Genomic DNA, 24410 nt, shown 5'->3' on the forward strand with positions numbered 1-24410 from the left:
GCATTGTTTAGTTCAGCCTCTCCACTTTCTGGGGAGGAAAATTAGGCCCCGAGAGGTTAGGGAGTGACCTGAAGTCTCATTTAAAGGAGAGGCCAGCTCAGACTTGAATTCCATCTTCTGGATTGCATACAGTGGTCTTGCTGCCCCACCGTTGTCCTAATCTTGCTGCGAGATGGCCACCTCCACGTCAACCAGCCACTTAAATCCAGGATATGCCATGTCCCCGTATGAGTCAATACTCAAGACCCGAGGAGGTGGGGAGCTGGGGTTTGCTTCCAGACTTGTGACCATCTGTGCTCTGAACCACCATATTCTCCTCCTCAACTGAGAACTCAAAAATAACTTGGAAATTATTATTTTTCAACAAGATCCATTTTATGGCTTTTATCGTAAAGTCCAGCATGCTGAGTAACATATGAAAGACAGATTATGGAAATAATAATAAAAATGCCCTTTGGATGAAGGATAATAGCCTTTATTGTCCTTACTTCCGTTGTCAGTGACAGTTCTCATGTGCCTTCGATGCCTTTACATATGATTTTCAAGAGAACTTTCTCTACACCAGGAGTCATCAAACTGCAGCCGAAGGGCCAAATCTGGCCTGCTGTCTGTTTCTGTACGGCCTTGTGAGCTGAAAATGTTTTTTACATTATTAGGTGATGATTTAAAAATCAAAAGAAAAATAATATTTGATGATACATGAAAATTATATGAAATTAGTTTCAGTTCCTTGTACTCATTCATTTACATATTGTCAATGGCTGCTTTCCCGCTAGACGGCAGAGTTGGGTACTTGTGACAGAGGTGGTATGGTGCACAAAGCCTGAGCTATTTCTTTCCTGGCCCTTTGTAGAGAGAGTTTGCCAACCCTGCTCTAGGCTCTGTGGGTGGAGGCTCTGGTCCTGGCCTGGTTCCTCCCGATGATATCACCCGCTCCTTTGCTTGAGGCGACAAGACACTAGAATCCCACATCTGCACAGAAGAGATGGCTCCTTGCCACATGGTGGGCCTCAGAAGCTGTCCAGCAGCCGCTCCTGCTGCACAGTTTAGGTGCAGCTGGGTGACAGGGATCCAGTGAAGGCAGCAGTGTGGGGGCAGGACAGCTAAAGAGATAGGAGAACAGGTAAGGAGACTTGAGGATATTTAAACAAGTAGCAGGGGAGGCATTGGAGATGAAGAGGCAGTGGGAGCAGACGGAGCAGGGGATGTCTCCGCTCATGGATCAGCAGCAGCCACGTGGAGACCCGTGTGTTGACCATCTGCTTCTCCTCTGTGCTGCTGATGAAGGGCCCTGTTAGGGGCTGAATTGTGTCCCCCACAAATTCAAACGCTGAAGCCCTAACCCCCAGTACCTCAGAATGTGACTAGCTTTAGAGACAGAGTCTTTAAAGAGTGAATTAAGTTAAAATGAGGTCATTAGGGTGGACCCTGATCCAACCTGACTGTGTTCTTATAAGAAGAGGAGATTAGGACACAGAGGCACACAGAGGAAAGGCCTTGTATAGACACAGTGTGAAGCCGGCCTTCTGCAAGTCAAGGAGAGAGGCCTCAGGAGAAACCAATCCTGCCGACATCTTGGTCTCAGACTTCCAGCCTCCAGAACTGTGAGAAAATACACTTCTCTTGTGTAAGCCCTCAGTCTGTAATACTTGTTACGGCAGCCCTGGCACGCTCATACAGTGGCACACGGCCACCTCGGCAAACCCACCTCTGCAGCCTGCTTGGCTCCATTTTTGCTGTCAACCCCGAGAGTCTGAGCAGGCACACGCGACTCAGAGGTGGGCAAGCCCCTTGTTTTGTTCAGCACAAAATAGCCCGCATATGCTTGTAATGATAGCATGGGGTGATTCTCCAAGGTTTGTGAGTCCCGATGCTTCTCAGAGGACAAGGAGAATAATGTGATTATATTGACCAAGTTATTCCATCACATTCTTAAGCAAAACCCAGTTTTAAACACATACGACATACCTCACAGGCAATGAAATAGGATGCCTGGAGCAAGGTTCTCACCCTCAGCCCTGTTGACATTTGGAGCCGGATCCTTCTCTGTGTGGAGCTGCCCTGTGCACTGTAGATGTTTGGCAGGGTCCCTGCCCTCTACCCACTACATGCCTACGTTCCCATAGCATCCTCCAGGTGTGACAACCACCAGTGTCTTCAGGCATTGCCAGATCCCCCCTAGTGGGGTACAGAATTGTCCCCAGTTGCAAGCACTGCTGTAGACTGAGCCCCCAGAGCAAAGGCAATAAGCAGGAGGTGGGAGAACAGGAGAAGCTGTGACCCTGTCAGTCCATAGCAGCCAGAGACCTCAAAGAGGGACTCCCAGGTGAAACTATGAAGGGCAGACCTCAGAGCAGTTTTCGTATCCTGGAGGATGCTCCATTGTTCCCTGAAACCTGTCTATGGGACCACTGGGTGTCCTGGGCCTCCTACCTGACTTGATAACTTACATCATCAGGGTACGTGTGTCCTGTTGGTTCTTTACACCTCATCTGTCCCATGCAGGATGAGGTAAGAGAAAGGACCTCTCCCTGGGTACCATCTCCCACTTGCAAGGGGCCCCAAGGGTGGTGTGCATGTCTTAGTACATCTGTCTCCACCTGACCGTGGCTGTGGTGTTGGGTTGACCCCCACTGCTCTTCCCTCCTCCCCTCAGTATCAGTTGTGGTGGTGGTGGATTTTTTTCCTAATTTATTTGGGGTCTAGAAGGAACACCCTTTAAAGTAGCTAGTACACCATACTGCTTCCACCAAGCAGTGATCTACCCTCCCTCAGTCAGAAACTGAGAGTGCCTTTTAGTTTGCCTCTTTCTGGGTGTTAGTAAGAATTCTCTGGACATTGTCTACTCATGAGACTGCTTGGAGGGGTGGGCAGGCTTAAGAGCCAACCATCTCCCACCTCATGCTCAGCTCTGGAATCTTCTCTCTCTCTTCTTGGCCATTGGTGTTTGGAGTTTATGACATGGGGCCATGCCCTTTTTGTGTTGTTGCTATAGCTGATGAATTTTCTTTGTTGTTTTTTATATATGTTGGCCTATTTTATTAGGTATTGTGGGAGGGAAGTTCTGCCTCATAGTTTTGTTTTTTTTTTTTTTTTTTTGGTGAGGAAGATCAGCCCTGAGCTAACATGCATACCAATCCTCCTCTTTTTGCTGAGGAAGACCAGCCCTGAGCTAATCTATTGCCTATCCTCCTCCTTTTTTTTTTCCTTTTTTCTGCCCAAAGCCCCAGTACATAGTTGTATGTCGTAGTTGCACATCCTGCTAGTTGCTGTATGTGGGACACCACGTCAGCATGGCCGGACAAGTGGTGCGTCGGTGCGTGCCCGGGATCCGAACCCAGGCTGCCAGTAGTGGAGCACGTGCACTTAACCACTAAGCCACGGGGCCAGCCCCCTCCCCTATAGTTTTAACGTCACATCTAAAGTTGGCCACCTACCTTACTTATATACTTCTAGTCATCAACAAACAGAACCATAATTACTGATGACTTAGTAAGTGTAATAAACATGTAGAATTACAAAGGATCTGTAAATAAAATGCATTATCTCTGCCCACTTCTCCCCGCCCACAAAGTAATTTGGACTATAACTGGGGGAACCAATGTAAGTGAGTTGGTTAGAGAATAACTAAATGACAGTGGGCATTACTGACTATGAAACCAATCCTAATTCAGAGAAAAGAACAATGCAGATGGGCTTGAACTAATCAAAGGAGACTTTGCGATCATCAGGGCTAACATCTATGAGCTTCCTGAATGCTAGGCACTGTTCTAGGCCCTTTGTAAAGATTAATTCCTTAAACATTAATCCCTTTAACAGCATCCACATTAGGGAGGGCCTTTTCTCATCCTCTTTAACATTAGGGGCAAGAACAGATCTTAAAGGAGAAGGAAAAACAAAACAAAACAAACAAAATATAACAGGAGAAAGTGTGCGGGGAGAAATTAGCAGACCCAACTCTTTGGAATGTTATGAATGAAATGGTAGAAAGTCATGTAGATGGGACTGGATCAGATTATGAATGTTATGGAAGTGTTTAGACTGGAAGTTTTTTAAAATCAATGAACTCATTGATGAGTTCATTAGGTAACTGATACTGTTAATATTGTAGTTAATGTTATGTTGACGTTGTAAGCAAAGTTTTACTGAAAAAGCATTCAGTTGCAGAAGAACATTGTAAATACAGGTATCTATTATAATGATTTTTTTGAAATTATTTTGAAAGTTAATAGATAATTCAATTTCACTTTTTAAATGTATGGTACTTTAAGACATGATTTTTTTTTCTGTAGTTTTTGCAGTATTTAGTGAAGGATGACCGAGGGTCAGACATCTTCTTTCATGTATTTCACAATGTTGAATCCAAGTTGAATAAGAAGCCTGAGGTCCATCAATTGAATTGAAGTTTTTGGATGCTCCTAAAGACCTTCTGCTTTATCATAATTGCATATATCATATGCAAAGAACATTTTGCTTCAGGTAGTGTGGAATGGTGTGCTTTTATCAGCTACTAGAAAAGTATTTTAGTAAAATAACTAGACAGAAAACAGAACATTCCCAGATATTTCAATGGATCACTTAAGAGTGAATCATGAAACATGCCTAAATGCCATTTCATTAATTTTCCTCTTTCCTTTCAAAATTGTTTATTAAAAGAAATCTCTTCAATCCTATCCAATTTTTGTTTACTTTTATTTTCTTGACAAAAAGTCAACATTAGTTTAAATAAAACGCTTTTTCTGAACTAATTCATATGAATTTACATCTAAAACAATCTTAAAATAAATTGAAAGTGACTCATTGCATTTTTAGACAGCTGCTTAATTTCCATTATCTATCTTGTTTGTGTTGAGGCACTTTTAAGAATTATTTGCCAAGAGTTAATTTGAAGTAGAAGCCAAAGTGTGAGCAAGTTGTACAGAATGAAGTAGCATTCACCTTGTTTCCTCACTGAGAGCCAATCCTCCTGTGTCTTATCCTACATGGTTTAAGTTCAGCCTCGAGCAAGTGTTTGGACAAGGATGAGAAGAGAGATAAGTTGTGTGTAGAGTTGGACATGGAGTGACTTCACAGAAAGTCAAGTTGGAATCCAAGATAGGTGAGCTTCTTGACTTAAACTTAGAGCTTCTGGGGTCCTTATGAAGATGCCCTGAGCATCCAGGTTTACTGTAGAAATTATTTAACCCTTGGATCCACGCGCCTTTGGAACCATGATCATTGTCATCCAGTCTGTGTCCGATGGCCGTTTTTGCCCCATGCCTTGAATCTGGGCAGGCATGTTTCTCACTTTGACTAGTAGAATATGAGGAAGTGATGCGGTGTGAAGTCTGGAGTCCAGGCCTTATGAGGCCCTGAAGATCCCCTCTCGCTTTCTGGGACTGCTGCCCCGAGATCACCATTAGGAAGCCAGTCCAGCCTAATGGAGGTTGAGTGGCCTCATGGAGTAGAACCAAGGCCCCAGCTGCCTGCCAGCACTACTGCCAAACAGACGTGTAAGTGGGGCCATGTTGGCTTCCAGCCAAGCCAACTCTGCAGTTGAATGCAGTCATGTGACTGGCCCACAGCAAAACCAGCCAATCCACAGAATTACAAAGGAAAAAAAATGCATCATTGTTCTAAACCACCAGTTTTGAGGTGATTTGTTTTGCAGCAATAGATAACTGAAATACATTCCTGCTCTAAACCAGGCTTGGGCTCAAATCAGCAATGGGCCTAGGAGCTGGTGAAAATAACATGCTCTTTTACTTATAAATCACTGCCTAGGATTCAGTATTTTATCAGACATCAGCCTTTCACACATCAATTTAATATACTTAAAAATCTACTTACTGTTTGACAAATATTTTTATTGGCATGACAAAGTTGAGAATTCCCAAGCTTATATATGCTGATGTAGTTACTCAAATTAATCAATAATTTTTTTAATATAATATAGCATCTTCTCATTAGCCAGGACTTTCATTTCCATTATGATGTCGGTTTTTGTTTCCAGCAGAAAACGTGCCCTCTTTTCACTATGGCAGGGCTGCAGCTCATAAGTTCTTCTTTCCTTCTTCTGCTGCTCCATGCTGCATTCTGGGCTGTGTGCCTTCCGTTGTGCTGCGTTGCCGGAGTCAGCGACAGGAGGAGCCCTCGCCAACGTAGTTTACTTGAGCACTTGGACTCGTACCTGAGAATAACAAAGAAGAGAGTGCAGCTCCACCAGCTCTAGAAAGATCGGATCTCAGGGCAGCTTTCAGAAAAATATATGAAAGAATTTAAATACTCTTCGTTCTGCAGAGTTGCCCTAGAAATCTATGCATGCATGCCAACTACTGCATATTGTGACAAAATCAAAAGATATCTATCTATATATCTTTATCTACATTTATTAGCTACATCCTCCCATTATTTCTTCTAATGGAAAAAAATCACAGGTTTTTAAAAATTACCAAAAAAAATTATTCAAAATGTCTTCCTTTTCTGCTGCCACACTCTAGGATGTCTTCCTGTTTCCTCCTGACACCTTACAGTGTGGAAGAAACCTAGAAGTGGAAGAAACAGTGGAAATACACTCAAACACCTCTCAGGCTACAAGGAGGACACTGAGGGCCAAGGCAGTTACATAATTTACCCACTATCCACTTATGAGTGACAGAGCTGAGGCCAGCATGTTCTCCTGACTTCCATCATTGAAAACTCAGACTACTTAATGAGCTGCCCAGTGGAAATCTTACTCCAAGTGTAATGAGGCCTTATCCACACATTCGTGCATTCCTTCCTGTATCCGTCTGCCAAATATTTATTGAGTGTCTACTATGTGTTGGGCTCTGTATTCTGTACTGGAAATATAATTTTGAAGAAGGCACAGTCTGGCTGCACCGACATCTACAACCTTGGGCGGTAAAGTAAACAGGTGATTTCAGTGGAGTTCAGGGGTTAACATTGGATGCTAAAGCAGCCCACAGCACCTAACCCTGTTGAGGTGGGGAGTATCTGCAGGACAGCTCTTGGGGAGGGGGTGATGGAGGAGGTGGTATGTGACCAGAAGCTTTCCTGAAGAATTGGCAGGGATAACCTTAGGGAAGGAAGGTAGGTGCGGGTGGGAATGGCGTGATGGAGCCAGTGGTCTGGGTCCTGGGGCCGCATGCTCTCCAGGGAGGAGGTGAGCACAGTGTTGGGCTGATGATGCTCATGATTCAGAAGAACTGGACCACAGCCTCAAGAGAAGGAGGAGGAAGTAAAGGAAGTGGGGTTCATGGGGGCATAGCGTATCTTGTACATACTGGAGGGCTTGGATTGTCAGTAGAAACATTTGGAGCTGGGACTGACCTGATTTGGCTGCTTCACATTTTAGAAAGACTTCTGCCGCAGAAGAGAAAGGGTGAATGAGAGGGGAGGTTGGAAGGGAGGCAGCCCAGTTAGGAGGTGGTCCACTCATCAGATGAGTGACAGAGGTGGCCAAGAACTGGATAGAGGCAGTAGGTCAGGGAAAGGGGCAAGTTCTGTAGTATGGAGCTGCTTCACTGGACCTGGGACGGTAAGAGGGAAAGCGTAATCAAGGATGAGAGCAGGTGTCTGCTTGGGCAGCTAGGCAGATGGTTAACCTTTAACTGAACTAAGGTTACAACAGGAGGGGCAGCTCTGGGAGGGAAGGTGATAGTTTTCGTTTTGGAAATGCTGCATTTGCGTTCTCTGCATGTGACAGAGACCACTATTTTTTATCCTAATATCCGTTCTCTCTTTCTTCTATAGTAAGAGGATCTTTTTAGCTGGGCACATGCCACCCTGGATAAAGACATGTCCCAGCATCCCTTAGAGCTGAGTAGAGCCTCTGACGACCTCTGGCCCATGGCATGTGAGCAGAAGTCATAGTATACTTCTGAGTGATGCTATGGAGAGGTGTGCTCTCCCATTCTGGAAGGATGGGGACAAAAAACTGAGTGAGTGGTGGACCATGGAGTCCAGGGCGGAAAGGAATGGAAGTAAAGGAAAGGGGGTGATTATAGGGGAAAAGTACTCTACACAGAGATCCAAAGGAGGAGTCTCACATTTGGAGCAGTGATTCTCAACTAGGGGAGATTTTGACCCCTAGGGAGCATTAGCACTGCCTGGAGGTGGTTTGCTTTGTCACAGCTGGGGATGGGGGTTCCACTGGCATCTAGTGGGTAGGAGCTACTAACATCTAGTCTAGTCCAAATCTAGTCTAGTCTATGTGGTTCTTGCTGCTAAACATCCTACAGTGCACAGGACAGCCCCCACAGCAAAGAACTATCCAGCCCCAGATGCCAATAGTGCTGAGGGTGAGAAGTCATGATTTAGAGGATAGGCAGACAAGGTAAATGCCTACAGTGAAATTACAACACAATAGGGCATGGTGAGGACTATGGCAAGCTGTGTAGTGCATGACCTGCCTAAAGGGCTTTGAATTCTTTAAACCTGCACACACACAAACACAGATGTGTACTCTCTGCAAGTCAATCAGAGCTCACCTGGCTGGTGAGGTCCAGGCCACGGGCTGTCAGTTTGCTTCCTCTGGACTTGAAATTTTGATGAGTCGTAAGAATAAATGTCTTAATAAATGAGTCTTACGAATAAATAAATGAGTTAGAAAACACACCAAGTCCAGGTTTCCTGCTCCATTCCCTGTATGATTTAAAAACCTTGAGTTATCATCGCATGCAACTTACAAGAAAATCTATTATAAGATTTTTTTAATTATAGAAGCTGCAAGCCATGACTTATTTTTCTTTGTCAGGTAGCAGTGCATATGAGACTCTGAAGAAGAATCACAGTTTTTAGCTAATATTTGTTGTGATTCTCTCCAAAGACAGAACTATTAGTGAAACTTAGGTGGGAGATTCCCTGAAAGAAAAGCTATGGTCTGATGACTAAGAATGCATTTTCTAAAGACAAAGACAAAGCTTAGGAATGATTGAGTGCCTACAGTATCAGTACCATCAAGTGTGTAGCAAGTTAACAGTCGAGTGAGCTGCAGCTGAAGGGCACCTATATTCTTGAGTTTGAACCACAGTCATTTCATTTGAATTACTTTCAATAAAATTCTAGGAATGTGACAGCCCCTCATCTTTTTGCCATGATGATTTTGCTGTACATTTTGCTGCTTGCATCTTTAATTTTATCTGAAGAAGCTTGGACATTGCTTGATTAGCAGAATGGGAATTAGTGCAGTTCTGCCGACTTTCTTTTCTCTTTTATTATCCTCTCCTTGAAAAGTTGATGTTACGCAGAAATTATGGGTACATCTCTCGGTATCAACCTCATCAGTGCCCAAGGGAACAATTAGTGTTTGAGGGCAGGCACAATATTTAAAGGGTGTTATCTGCTGGGTTGTGTCTTTGGATGCTTTTCTCTGGAGGTTGGCATTGGGGCACTTAATTTTTCAGGGCAAATAAGTAGAAATGTGAACACCTATCTCAGCACAATAGTCCTTGGATCACCTCCCCAAGCCTGCTATTCAACTTTGCATTCACAGCGGAAGATGTAAAGACTCACTTTAGGATTCAGTGGTGAGTTCATGAGAGAAACGTTAAGCAGTTTCGTCCAGAAATCTCCTCTTCAAAGAAAGCCTTCCGGTGTTGGCTGTGATTTGCTTTGTGCCCCAGTGTTGCCTGGGGAGTGCTGCTGGCATGGGTGTGGATTGGATGGGTGGGAAGAGGCTGAGGGCTGTTGACTGTGTAGGAGACCTATAATACTCACTCCAAGAGCAATTTTGCTTTGAGGTTCAACTCTCCAAGTTCAGCGGAGTTAGAAAAAAGGGACATTTTCCTCACTGAAAAAAAAAGGGAATCAATCACGCCATGAGACACTACCATATGGAACAGTTTCCCTCCCTGTCACTAGCAGAAGCTGTTATCTGTTCTTGTGCCTGTTTATGTATTGTCTCTTTTTTCTGGATGCAGTTTAGCAGACTGGTTAAGAGCACTAACTACTAACTACCTCCGTGGGTTCAAATCCCGACTCCACCACCTCCCTGATGAGCGATATTTAGCAGGTCACGCGACTTGTTTGGTCTTCAGTTTCCTCTCTGTAAAAATGGGGAAAGTAATAACACCTGCCTCATTGGGTTTGGGGGAGAATTAAGCAAGGTAATACGAATCGCTTAGAACTGGGACTGGTGCATGGAAGGTAGTCAGTAAATATTTGTTGAATGGAAAAAATATCTTGAATTAAGAGCACAGCCTCTGCATTCTAATAGAGCTATTCTGTAATTTCCTGCGAAGAATAGGAATAATTGGTGTCCACATACAAGAGAGGTCCGTTGTTCTTTGATGAACAATTCTGAACGCCCCAAATGTGAACTTATAGACCTTTTTGGAGGCAAAATTTAATAGCAACATTGAAGGGCCCAGTCTCCCCTCCAAAGCTACACACCTTTCTGGCACCGACCCTCACCCCTTCACACTTCTCTTACACTCATTACGGTTTCCTAAATCTAAGCCTCCAGGCTTAGACAGAGCAGCCCACTGCAGACTAGAATCCCAAGCCTCTGAGGGGTTAAGTGAACCCACAGCCTCCCCACTATCAAGGAGGCAGCTAGGTCTGCCTAGCTAGGTCTGCACAGACAGACTCCAGTGCTCTTTTCTCTGTACTTTTCCTGGGTGATGTTGTGATTATCACAGTGTAACAGTGCACTGCCAACATTCTCAAGTATGGGAACACTCGGCTGGCTGAGGAAAGCCCATTGCTTTTGTATCCAAGGAGAATAAACATTTTAATTGGAGAATATAGACAACAATTTGTATGTATGATGACACTGCCACCAAGCAGAATGGGTAAATCCTCATGACTTCAGCCTTTGGTTAGAGATAATCTTTTAGAGAAGTTATCCCTGTTTTTTATCATGGAAGAAGTGCCAGTTAGTACAGAAGTGCCCCACGCTGGGTGGGGTAATTCCTATACTGGGTGGTTCCTACACCCTTAAAGGAGTCCAGGGCCATCCCCTAGCCCCTTCTTCCCTGGCCTGCAGTGCAGACCATGTAGGCTTAACGGTGTGGGCTTTGGAGTCACGAAGACCCTGCCCCACTTGCTCCTCGTGGGCCCAGTAACCTTGCTGAGCCTCACTCTCCTCTGTTCTGTGAGGAAGAATCAGTTCCTCACAGAGGCGCTTTCCGACCTTTGGGACTGGAGCCTCAGCTCGCACTCACGGGGGAAGATGCCTATGTGAGTGAGTGAGCGAAATCTCACCAAGTCAAAACAGCTGTGAAAATCCTGTGCACACCAGGACCCAGCACATGGGTTGGTGTACATGCCCTGGTACATACAGTATAGCGTCTGTCCAAATAGCTAGGGTATGCCATGGCAAAAATCGCCCCCAAATCGAAATGGCTAGCAATAATAATGCTTTCTTGCTTGTATTTGTCCAACATGAGTGGACTGCCACTTTGCACCATGCACGGGACCTAGGATCAGAGTAGCCTCTACCTGGGATGTCGCTGGTCCCCAAAGTGGATGGAAACAAAAGCATGGTGAGCCCCACACTGGCTCTCAAAGCTTCTGCTCAGAAGGGGCACACACCATGCTGTTCACATCTCGGTGGTCAGAAGAAGTCACATGGCCAAGACTGTGGTCAATGAAGAAAGGAAAGAAAAGGCCAACACACATTTCATAACAACAATTCAGGCTACCGCAAGTGTTGTGTGTGTATATAACTACATTGTGTATCTAGTCGTCTATAGCATATAGTTTCATTGGGGAATTGCATTTAAATGTTAAAATATTTAGTTTTGCTCCAGGCAACCTTTCATCAAATTGATTCCAACATGCTACTTCTTTTTATTTCTTTTTATCATCTCCTTCTGTTAATGGTATTATCAACATCTGTTTGTATGGTGGGATTCCCTTTGGGTGATTCAGCAACACTGGTGTTGAGGTATGTTGTGCTCAGACCTTGTGGGTGCACCTGCCTGAGAGATGCCCGTGTTACTCAGGGACTCTTCCCACCATCTTGCTCTGGGTGTGTATGCAGCACGTGCCCTGCCACCTGGTCGAGAGAACAAAGCTGTGCCTCTTCTCTTAGGGCCTCCATATTCTGCCACCCAGGGACTGAATATTTTCTACCTTATGAGTGTCTTTTTTTTCCACCAGAGGCTCTATTTTAGAGAATTGAATTGACATTGATGGTAAACAGTTCAAGTTTAGAAGTATCAATTTGCTGTCATCCATGACTATAGACATAATTTATAATTTGACTTGATTAGCCCTTTGTTCTCTAACTTCTCTTAACTGAAGGGCAATCACATGTGAGTGATAATTTCATTCTTTCCATCTTCTATTAATGATGTGCTCTCTAAAATCCTCTCAGTCATCTCAGTAAGCTTACAAATCAGAGTGAGTGGAGAGAGCTGTCAGTGGCTGTGAGGTTGGAAGACACAAGTTCCGTTTGGTCTTGACCTCCTAGTGAATACCACCCACTATACCCCCTGTAAGCCACGCCTGTATCTATTTTGCCTTTTTTTTATCAAAAATATTTAAATTTAAATGAAATTGAGTGTGACCAGGGTTTGTAAAATGAGACAGCAATATATGTATGCAATGAAAGGATTTACTGTTTTATAAAAGGGAACAGTGATTTGTTGAAATGCATATTGATTTTAATTTGCACAAAGCGTTCCAGTTTTCCTAAACTGTGAAATACACAAGCCATCTTTCCCTTTGCACACAAACACTGGCTGTTAACATAGGCCCACCAGAACTCTTGGCCCTTCTTCATCCTCCTCCTACTCATTGAAGTCACTCTTCAAGAACCAGCACAAACTCAGTCTCCTCTCAAGTGGTCTCTCCTTTCCTGCCGTCCTTCTTACAGTCTTTTCCACCATGTTGGGATTTGAGCACTTGAGTTCTTTCCTCTGTGTCACTAATTGTTTGACTCAAAAACAGTGTGAGGTAAATTCTAGAAAGGATCTCTTGTGGTTCCATAAAATGCTAGGAACTTACATGGACATGGAGAATTTTACTCAGCTAGTCCAATAGACATATTTTTGAAACAACCAAACTGAGACCCAAAGGATGGAATGATTTGACTGAGGTCTTCTAGGTAGAGGCAGAGAAAGAGCAGGAACCCACACCTTCTCCTATTTGAGTGCTGTTTCTACTACAAAGTGCTGCTACTCTCTATCATACATAAATATGATGACTGCTTTTCTGTAAAAGTCAGAGAAAGATAAAGCAAGACCTTTCAAATAATAAGAGTATTCAGTGTGTTCCAACTGACTGATGTGAAGTAAGATTTCCAAGGAGGGACCTAAGAGAAACAAGCTCAATTTTATAACAGCAACTGCAACAATAGCTGTTACTAGAACTTAATTTTGGTATGTGCTGGTGATGGAGGGTTGGAGCTGATGGAGGATGCTTATTCTTTGAGACCTGCAGATGTGAAGCTGGCTGCTAGAGAAGATGGGAGCTGGGGGAAGGTGTTGACATCTTCTCTTCATGACCCCGGCAGGTATTTTCCAAGTGCAGTGTTTTTAGCGTTTGATTCCAAATGGACACCTAGTCCTTTCATACTGCAGGACAGTATTGAATGGCGTCATCTCTCTCCTCAATACCACATGTAACTCAGTGGCTGCTTAGGGATCTAGTGTCTGTCCATTTTGATAGCTGCATTTTGTTGGGAGGAGGAAAATTTATAACAATATCCCTTCTGTTCATTACATTGGTTTGGCATCCCAATGTAATTGAATTGTGTTTAAAATAAGAACTAAATAGAAATAAGAATTTTGAAGGTGGGGCTGGCCTGGTGGCATAGTGGTTAAGTTCGCGAGCTCCGCTTTGGTGGCCTGGGGTTCATGGGTTCGGATCCCTGGTGTGGACCTACGTGCCGCTTATAAAGTCATGCTGTGGCAGGCATCCCACATATAAAAAAATAAATAAATAAATAAAGGAAGATGGCCACGGATGTTAGCTCAGGGCCAGTCTTCCTCACCAAAAGAATTTTGAAGGAGAAAAATTTTTTAATTCTTATGAAAGGACCATGTCACTGTCATACTCCCTTTTGAAAAGTAAAGCAAATTTAAATATGTATCGCATGCATGGTTCATTGAAGAGACAGGGTATAATATATATTACTATATCTTAGCTCAAAATTTAAGTACAAGTCTTCTTTGCTTAAATTGGATTTTTGTATCAACCAAAATAATCTCAAACATAGCATAAAAATATAAAGTTATAATATCTTCTTAGTTTCATTATATTCGAAACACTTCCGAGTTAGAGTGTCCTGAACTTTGATCAATAGTACATTGAAATTTACTAACTCTGTAGCTCTTCTATGAGGCACAATGTAAAAGAACAAGGTTTAGGAAAAATTTATTGCTGATAAATAATAATTAGAGATTTACTCAATTGATGTGTTGAAATGGAACCTTTAAACCAAGGCCAAGTTATTCATCGGATAACCTTTGAATATACCAGAATTAGCCAAATTCTCTATAGTTAGACCATCTTTTCTAGCAAGAGAAACAAGTAGTAATGGTATGCATCAATCAGTTTAATGACAACTTGATTTTTCAAAAGTCCTTTTAAGGAATTTCTCCAGTGTACTTGGAAATAATGTAGCTAGGTTATATCCGGGATGTTAAGCACTTTAGTTTGTGTGTTGCTTTCAGATGATTTGGCAGGGCACACCACTACATTAGCAAAAAGCTGGAATATTATTGGAAATACTAACTTAGTCAGATTGTGAATTGAGTTGAAATTTACCACGTGTGACACAATATTGAACTTTTCTTTTAGAGCATAGCATTTTATAAGGGAAGAAAGACAAATTTAAAAGGGTCTTGATTCACCACATTTGAGTACAGGCTTTTGTTTGAGACCCACCCCATTGCCCAGTGCCCTGATCACCAGGAGGACATGGACAGACCTTGAAGCACAGATCCCATACCCGGGCTCTAATCAGAGGTCTTGCGGTCCACTGGTGGTACCAGAATTGTGTGATAGTGGGGAAGCTTTGGTTTCTTTTATTTGGCTGTTTGGCTGTTACCAAAATCTTTAATCTAGTCTAAATTCACACAGATTCTTTAATACTTAAAAAAAAGAAAATTTTGGTTTATACAACATATGAAGTTTGTTTCCTGTATTTTTCAAACTGCCTATAAAAAGCCAGTCATCCGTCTACATTTGGGTCTAAAATAAAGATCATAATTTGCATTTGGTCATTAAATGAGGCTACAACCAAGGAAGAGAATTACTATACTTGATTCTTCTTTTTTGTTCATGGAATCTGTGTCTTTCAGGAAAGGCTGGCTCTGTGTGCTTTGGGGTTTAGCATATTATTACTATGGACTACAGGAGGAGAAGAGAAGATGCTTAGAAATGTCTCAGTTAGGTTACCCCAAGCATGCTCTAAGACGTGGCTCTGGGTAGAGTCATTTAGTTGAGATGTGGTTCCAAGTAGCAGAGGGAGAGAATGGACTGGGGAGGGAGGTCAGTTATTGAGAGGGGCTGCTGGTGGCAACGGGGGCTCAGTCCTGCTGGGGACCCTCTGAGGGAAGTGTGGAGCATGCTCAGATCCACCCACTGAGGCGAGTGGGTGCAGAAGTTGGGGTATTTATCCATCAATTGCTTCCTCATTGGTTGAGACACAGGAAACTGTAGAGTTAGAAAGGAACAAGCTGCCTCCCAGGTAGCAGAGGGAATATGGGTAAGATGCTGACAGCACCGGCAACAAGAAGCATGACTAGAAACTAATGTAAACATCAGAAAAGTCTACTGCTGCTTTTAAATTCAGCAAAAGACTGCACTAAATCCACACACATACACAGGTTATCATCATAAAATAATAATGCAGAAGTACATAAACCGAGCGTTGTGACCTGGTACATTTTATTTCTTCTTAGCCCTTGACTCATCCCATGAAAAAAAGTACAAAATTGGTGTTAATCTGATTAATCCAGTCATCACACATCTCTGTAGACACACAGATTCCACTGGGTTTCTAAATAGGTAGCCTAGATTCGTAATCTGTTTTATTCTACATGCTAACATACCGTAACACTGTTTCAGAAGTCAACAAATTTATATTCAATGTCTGTTTGCTTTGATTGTGACTGAGATTCAATGGCATCTTGGAGCAACATGCCTCCCTTTGCTCCTGTCTGGGGCTGCTCTGCTCCCGTCTGAGAGTGTGACCAGACAGGTCTCCTGATTTTTGTTGATGACAATTTCACACTTTCTTTACTAGATTTCCTCTATTTGTTTAAATAGATTTTGACCATTATGACTCCTTTATAATATTTTGACCTCACACTCAGTCATCCAATACATTGATCGATAAACAGAAAGAAGAGACAGTGACCATTCCATACAGTGTTACTCAGTACATATGGTGCATTCAGTACCTACAGAAATAGAATTAAGTGAATGCAGCCTTAGCATTAGCCTGAACTTTAAGGGACAAAGTCTATCTGCTAAGTACTTCCTTGGACATAGTGTCTGTTTTGTGACTTTCAGACTTCACAAATGTCTAACCATCTGGTTGGTCACAGAGGCCAAAACATGGAAGATTTGAAGACAAGTGGCAAAAGTCTGTATTTGGGGGATGGACAGCAAAAGATGAGTAGATGATGGAGTAGCTCTTTATATCAAGATTGCAAGAGGTAGTAAAGTGCCATTTATATTTAAAACATAAATCCCATTGTCTTTTCAGGTGACTTCTGAGATTAGAGAGAGAACAGGCTTATATAGATACCAGGCCATCAACCAAAATTATCAAACTGTCAATTTGTGTATAATAAGGACAGATATTTTTTTAAGTTTTAAAATATGAACATCTATATTCATGTCATTAGTTGTTTCTTGGTACCCAAGTTCCAGGTGGCTCCATTTTTCTGAGGCCACATGTTTCTTTAATAGATAAAAATATTACTTGAGGGGCCGGCCCCGTGGCTTAGCGGTTAAGTGCGTGTGCTCCGCTACTGGCGGCCCGGGTTCGGATCCCGGTCGTGCACCGGCGCACCGCTTCTCCGGCCATGCTGAGTCCACGTCCCACATACGGCAACTAGAAGGATGTGCAGCTATGACATACAACTATCTACTGGGGCTTTGGGGGAAAAAAAAAAAGGAGGAGGATTGGCAATAGATGTTAGCTCAGAGCCAGTCTTCCTCACCAAAAAGAGGAGGATTAGCATGGATGTTAGCTCAGGGCTGATCTTCCTCACACACACACAAAAAATATATATTACTTGATTTCTTATTCCATTATTGAACTCAATATTGTCCGTCCTCCTGTTGTTGCTTATCCTGGCCCCTGGCAGGGCGCTGAGGTGTCTCACACAGTCGGACAAGTTTCCTGCTTTTTCAACATTTTGGTTAAGTCCAGAATTTGAACTCGCCTCCTCACTGTTAAGCTAAGATGATGCTGCTGTATTGTTAGATTATTAATGAAATTTGGAGAATAATAGACAGGAATTAGAGCTCAGAATAGGAATCAAATCAAAACGTAACTTCAAGTGGTTGCCAATGTTCATCAGCCATTTCCCAACACAGGGACATTGAATGTTGTCTTTCTGCTTGGGTGCAGCCTGCTGATAGGAAGCTGGGGTCTTTCCTCACCCTGCGTGAGTCTTTCTCACGTTCCCTTCATTCCCTGGCCCCATCTGGTGATTGTCTACCAGACAGAAAAACCCAAAGCAATCACTACCTTATTTTGCAGAATAGTTGATTTTCTCTTTGTGTGAACATCGCTGATCCAGATTTTCCCAGGCCTTGTGTTTATGACCAAGAGGGTCATTAATACGATTTTAAAACATAAGCTTTGTCTGCCCAGGTCTCCACTGTAAGCAGGACCAACAATGAACAGAAGCTTTAAATTCGATTTTTCTTTAATGTGCCCTGGGTAAGATGCTCAGCAGGTCATTCATTCATTCATTCACCAAATAACTACAGAGCAAATGCTACTTTCTAGATGCTCCTCAGGAACTGATAAATAAAGCAATGAACAAGCCTGCCTTCACTGCCCTTCACACCACCAGTCTCTGTGAGTGGAAGGAACCACATTACAGGACATATCACCAGTCTCCACAATAAAACCTTGTGATATTTTCCCCCTCCCAAACAATTTTAAAAAATATGTGGACTTGTCCATTCTTTCCTCGAAGACTAAAATATCTACAGTATATTTTTCTGATATTGATATAGCTCTACGAGCTTTCTTCTCATCAAGGTTTTCACAATTTATCTCTTTTTTTGGTATATTTTCTTATTTCCCATATTTCTGTAATCTTGTATTGAGAAGTGTTTATTGTGAGTAGTATAGAGTTATGTTTTATCTTTTTTTAAAATCCAACCTGATAATATTAGTCAATTAATTGGAGTATTTAGTTCATTTACATTTAGTGTCGTTTCTGATACCTTGGGCTAACAACTGCCGTGTTATGATTTGTTTTCTATTTGTCCCACCTGATTTAAGTTTTTTTCACTCTTTATTTCCTTATTTTGGATTAATTGAAGATTTCTTTCCCATTTTCACTGTTAGTCATATGTTCTTTCACTCTTTTTGTTGCTAATGTGGAAATTGCATCCTTTCTTGATTCATTGCATTCTAAGATAAATTGCTATGTTTTGCCACTTCCCACAGAACCTAGGACCTCAGAACATTTTTAACTCCATTTACTGCCATTTCATCTTTTGTGTTAATGTCACTGTGCGTTTCATTTCTGTTATATTTTAGACCACAGAAGACATTATCCTCATTATTTTGTACAATAAATATTAATTTATGTTTCCCCATATATATATGGACATGTAACTTATTAAAAACTTTTGATTTCTCCATTTTATTTCTTAAATTGAAACAGCAAAGGGAATTTAACAAAAAGTGAAAAGATAATTATTAAATAAAAAGTGTTTTCTTATGTACCAATAAAATTCCCTTTGGTGTGTCAGTACCAGCTTTTATGACAAGTGTTAGCTCCCCGCCCTCTCTGTAAGTTCCTCTTTTGCCTCTATTGCAAGGAAGTTGGTGATAATGCTAATGAGGTAGCGCTGTTTTGATTCAATTGGTTCATATGGATAGGGCTCCTGGGAGCAAGTGGCACATAGCAGGTGCTACTGAACTGTTAGTTGCCCTTCTATGTTCTCATATCCCAGTCATGTGGCTTTCTGCAAACACCACCCTGTCCTTCTAGCCTCATCCGACAGCAAGTGCACCTTGGGTGGGCTCCCTGCTGGATTATGAACAACACAGTATCAGGATGTTGTCTCATTCTTCTTGGCATTTACCAATAGTGGTTTCCAAGGGGCCTGGCATGTAATGGGCAATGATGGATGTTTTCTGAATGGGTGAATAAACAAATGAATGAATGAACAAATGATCAACACTCACTTATACCAGCTCATGGAGAAAGACTCCCTACCATGCACTGAGGTCCTACCATGCACTGAGGTCCCCCCATAGGCACACACTCGATCTCCTATTGACTGCACCTGTCTTTCCCTGCAGCGGGCTGGGGGTAGGCTATGGAGAGGGTTTTCCCATCTTTATCCAGATGCTCCTCTGGCCTACCTTTTGCTCCCTCCGTGGAAGTTCCCAACAGCCACCAAACTGAGCCCAGGAGATGGACACCTGGCCCTGAGAACCTGGGAGGAAAGCCCAGCTTTCCCTCCGCCCCTGCTCTCTCACCACTTTGTCCACGAAAAAAAGAATTTTTTAAGAAAAGAAAAACAGAAAATGTGGAAGACAGAGAAAATGTTTCATTCAACAAATGTTTGTTTATCAACACTGAATATCAGTTGCTAAATCCGCAATACCTGGAAAATATGGTGTTTTCTACAATAGATTAACATTTAAAATACTCTAGGATGAATATAAACTTTCAAAGATTGTCCTTCTATGATACTTTTCCTCAAAAATATATTGCATATTTTCCTTGAAGAGAACGCAAAAGTGCCACTCTAACTGAAATAAATACATATTAAAATAAGTATAATATTTCATGCTATTGTTTACTGGATTTACTGGATTTAGAGAAGAAAAATACAAGAAAAGCTCACCTTATCATTTCTTTCTGTCCCAACTGTGGTTTCTTACAGATGACCTTTTACAGAACCTCATATTTCTGACTCCATCTTTATAATAGTTTAGAATCACTAACGGGGACTGAATGGTCATCGTAGAGGAAACACAATATTTGAAAATATTTGACTCTCTTATTTAGGAAATGTGGAATATTGGTTGACTTTCTAAAGTGCAATAAAGCTTGTCCTTTATCTCTCAAATGAACAAGCAGGCGAAAATGAGTGTTTTCTATCTTAGACTGGCCACTGGTTTCTGACATTTTACTATGGTTCCTGCTTCACTGCTTTACAATCAAAATAGATAAATAATATCCTTTGGGAAATAACTTTGCCTTCCTTTTTCCTCCTCACTGAAGAACACATGCTTAGAACTTAATAAATAATCGGTAATATAGTAACACACTCTGACCTTACAAAATTTGATTTTTTTTTCAGTATGTATTTCTAGAATCTTTATTTTAACTTGTTGGAAAGAGTCCTCAAATTGACCCCACTACAAATGAGTGATGATTTCAAATATTACTTAGACCTGACCTTAGTTATGTGAAATCTCTTGGTCTTTCTTCCACACCTGGTTTCAGGAGCGGCTTCTGCTGTCCCTGCTGCCAGCTCACATAGCCATGGAGATGAAAGCCGAGATCATCCAGAGGCTGCAGGGCCCCAAAGCCGGCCAGATGGAAAACACCAACAACTTTCACAACCTGTATGTCAAGCGGCACACCAACGTCAGGTACCTGCCCTGTTCTTGATCCTCGGCCAGCCCAGGGAGCCCGTTGGCCGGATTGGGAACGCTTGTAACCGTGAGCCCTCATCTTACAACGTCATGTGTCCTTTGTAACTGTGAATGCAGAGTAATCACCACTCCACCCACCCTTCTACCGCCACTTGAGGCCTTCTCCTTAAGATGGGAAAATAGGATCCTCTTTACTCTGTGGAGTTGTCCCTCATTCCCTTGCTTTTCATGGCTGACCAGCAGTCACGGAAGGGCAAGAGGTGGACAGTGGAGTCCTTATTCTGGGAACTTCACGGTCAGATCTCACGTTGTCCCTGGGACCCAAGGGTCAGCTTTGCACTAAGCTTGGAGGAAGGGTCCATAGGCTCTCGGCACAAGGACCAACTCCCCTTTGCAGGGGCAGGGCCTCAGGGCAGCCAACACTTTCCAGGGCAGCAGGATGTTCTGCTGTCCATCAGGAATGATGGGTTTCTGGGGTATGGTCAACCAGTGACCAAGGTCATAGGGGACTTAATTCATTTATAGTGCAAGTTATTGCTTTTCTGAACCAAGATAGTCATATCTGCTGCCCAGGAGGCCTTTTCTGAAATCATGGTTCCTGGAAAACTAACGTGTTATCAGCTTGGGATTGTGGTCAGGAAGGAGAACATTGTGGGGCCTCTTCTAAAGAGGAGCTGAGCTCTAGAGAGGAGCTGTGTGGGCCCTCCCTCAGTCTGGAGTGGGCACTCCCTCCACGCTCCCTGTCTCCCAGCTGCAGCAGAGTGAGGGTGTTCTCATCCCTCACCGTTCTCCGTGCCCACCCATTCCTGGCCACTTCACTGGGAGTTTGTCCTTTCATCCATTCAGCTATATTGCAGTGGTGCTTTCTGTTCTAGGTGGGTTTTCTCAGTAAGTAACTCGTGCGTGCATCTGGCCTCATTCATTAGTTTTGATGTTATTACTTTAGTTGTCAGAGGTACCCACCCCCGTTCATTAGTTCAGGAACAACCACAGACACGACTGAAGTTTGTTGAGCATTGACTGGGATTGCAATCGGCCTATTTGTCCCCAAGTCCAGACTTGTTCCACTGCATGATGGTGCCTTCCAGCCTGGTTGCTTCAGGTCAAGGATTTTTGAAATTCGTTAATAAAAACAAATTTAACTGCAACTTAAATACATTGCTAAGACAAATCTCATTTTGACACCAGATTTTAGAAGAGGCATATAGAGCTAGTGATAGACACAACCCAGGCATGCACAGAGCTAAATATACAATAAGAAATGCATACTGGGAAGGAGCTAACAGAAAAAACAGTTGCATATCCAGTAGGAACTAAGGAAGTGCTATTGAATAAATGAAGAATCAGGAGTAAAATTTTGAAAAAATCATTCCCACCATATTTTGGAATAATAGATGTATATTTAAAGAACATTCACACATGTTAAGGAGTAAAATTATTTAAAACACTGGCCTGCCTTCAGGTTTTTAAGTGTTTTGCCTACATAATTAAAGAAAACACATTCACAGTATCTGACAAGGTGTGTTATACTAAAAATTGCTCTTTCCAGCCTTAACTGAGAATCAGCAATGCCCCTCTTATCTCAGGAAATACAGTATTTTTAAGTCACTTATCAAGTATTCAAAACATGTAAAGTAAATGCTTCTGTATCTAAACAGGATCACAGAATATCTTTAAGTAGCAATAATATAATCCAGGAACAAATAGATCTATAAAAATAACTGAAGACACCACAACCTCAGGCATTGATGAAGGGTCTGCATGCTGTCTGTACTAGTTATCAGTTTCTGTGTAACAGATGACCTCAACATGTAGTAGCTTAAAACAGCAGTACATATCACCTCACAGTTTCTGTGCGTTCCAATTTGGAAGCAGCTTAGCCAGGCGGTTCTGGCTTAGATTCTCTCATGAGGCTGCAGGCCAATGTCAGCCGGGGCCGCTGGAGGCTCTGCTTCCCAGGTGGCTCCTCACGTAGTTGGCAGGTTAACCTGGCCGTTGGCTGGAGGCCTCAGTTCCTCATCACCAATGTCCTGTTGGTTACCCATACCCAGGTCAGCCCTATCCATTATGGGAGGGGACAATACAAGAGTGTGATTACCACGAGGTGAGGAACACTGGGGCCATCTTGGAAACTGACTACCACACCGTCTAAGGCAGTGGGTTGGTGAAGCAGCTTCAGCTGTCTTCAAAGATTGTCTAGAATATGTTTGCAGTATTGAATTAAATTTAACTTCGTAAAATATATTTGGGATCCTAAAGTAACCTATATACTTAAAAATGTAAAAGCTTAAATGGCATGGAATACCAATTATTTTTAAACGAAATATGAAAACATATGGCCTTTTCATCCTGAAACAGGACAAGTGTGAGCAAAGAAGCAGACACAGTGCAAGTGATGGAGATGGTTCAGTCAATACCTGAGGTTTTTTTTTTTTGTTTTTTTTTTTTTTTTAATGGGAATTACTAGGTTTGTAGTCAGTACCAAAAAGATCAGTTGCTAACTTTTGGTTCTGCTTTGACTATTCATTCAACAAAATGTTTATTCTCTGTTAATTACATTTCCTGGCTATTTACCATTTAATGATAATAATAAAAGTAATGAGGAGGAGGAGGGGGTTGAGAAGAGGAATTTATAGACATAAAGGTAACAACTACCGGTTACTTCTTGAATCTTCATCGTCTTCCTCTGAATCCTTCCTGCTAGTGCTTAAACATTCACAAACCCACCACATGTTTAGAAACAAACACATGTCCCTTAATCTAATGCCACCATCCAACTCTGAAACTATCTCTTTCTTCTATGAATTTCATAGCCGAGATTCTAGAAGGATTTTTCCACACTCTTTAACTAATCTTCCTTATTTCCTCTTGCTCCTCAAATTGCTGCTCTCAGGCTTTAACCTGCACCGTGTCACAGAACTCATTCTTGCTAAATTCACCACCAACTATTTTGTTCCCAAATCTGATTATGACTGACTTCTGTATCCTTATGTCATTGACCACTCTAGTATGCTTGGCCCCATTGACTTTGCCATTGCACTTAAAGAATCCTCCCATCCTTTGGTCTCCATAACATGTATCCCCTTTATTTTCTTCCTACAGTCTCCTTTGTTTTCTCTTCCCCAAATCTAGCCTCTCCTATAAATGAGAGCATTTTCAGTGTTCTCTCCTAGCTCCTCTCTGCTCTCTCCAGCTCTCACTCAGGACTTTAAATACCATCTACATGGTGCTAAGACATGGAACTCAACCATCATTTTCCATACTCATCTACTTAATGGGTGTCTTTCTCTTGGGTGTTCTACAGATACCACTATCAAAATCAACACAACCTAAGTTGAGCTAGTCAACTTCCCCTACAAGCTTGATTTGACTTGTACAAACCTAGGCTTGAACCCCCTTGCTCAGCCAGAAACTGTGTCTTCATCCTCAATGCTTCCCTCTCCTAGACACTCCCCCACACACAACATCTAATTACTAACAAAGCCTGGTTCATTCTGCTTCCTATGTATCTCCCATATCTGTCCAGTTCTGTCTAATTTCCCCAGTACTAGACCTTCCACAGGGCTCTTCTGGATTAATGGTATCTGATTCTAACTGACCTGTCTGCCTCCAAGTTTCTGCAACCAGAATGATTTTTCTAAAGTGGTGAAGTGGTGATCTG

The 24410-nt window shown here is 42.4% G+C and overlaps 1 protein-coding gene across 1 annotated transcript in view; it reads left to right on the forward strand.

Moving 5' to 3' along the window:
- The window catches only part of ADCY2 (adenylate cyclase 2), a 404666-nt gene that overhangs the window by 253369 nt on the left and 126887 nt on the right, over positions 1-24410 (forward strand). The window contains exon 5 of the mRNA XM_087443107.1: positions 20598-20746. Within this exon, the coding sequence (XP_087299233.1) occupies positions 20598-20746 (149 nt within the window). The remainder of the gene's footprint in view (positions 1-20597; positions 20747-24410) is intronic.

Source organism: Ceratotherium simum, chromosome 18 (assembly GCF_057802395.1).
Source record: "Ceratotherium simum simum isolate JZ-2026a chromosome 18, ASM5780239v1, whole genome shotgun sequence".
Taxonomy (NCBI): Eukaryota; Metazoa; Chordata; class Mammalia; order Perissodactyla; family Rhinocerotidae; genus Ceratotherium; species Ceratotherium simum.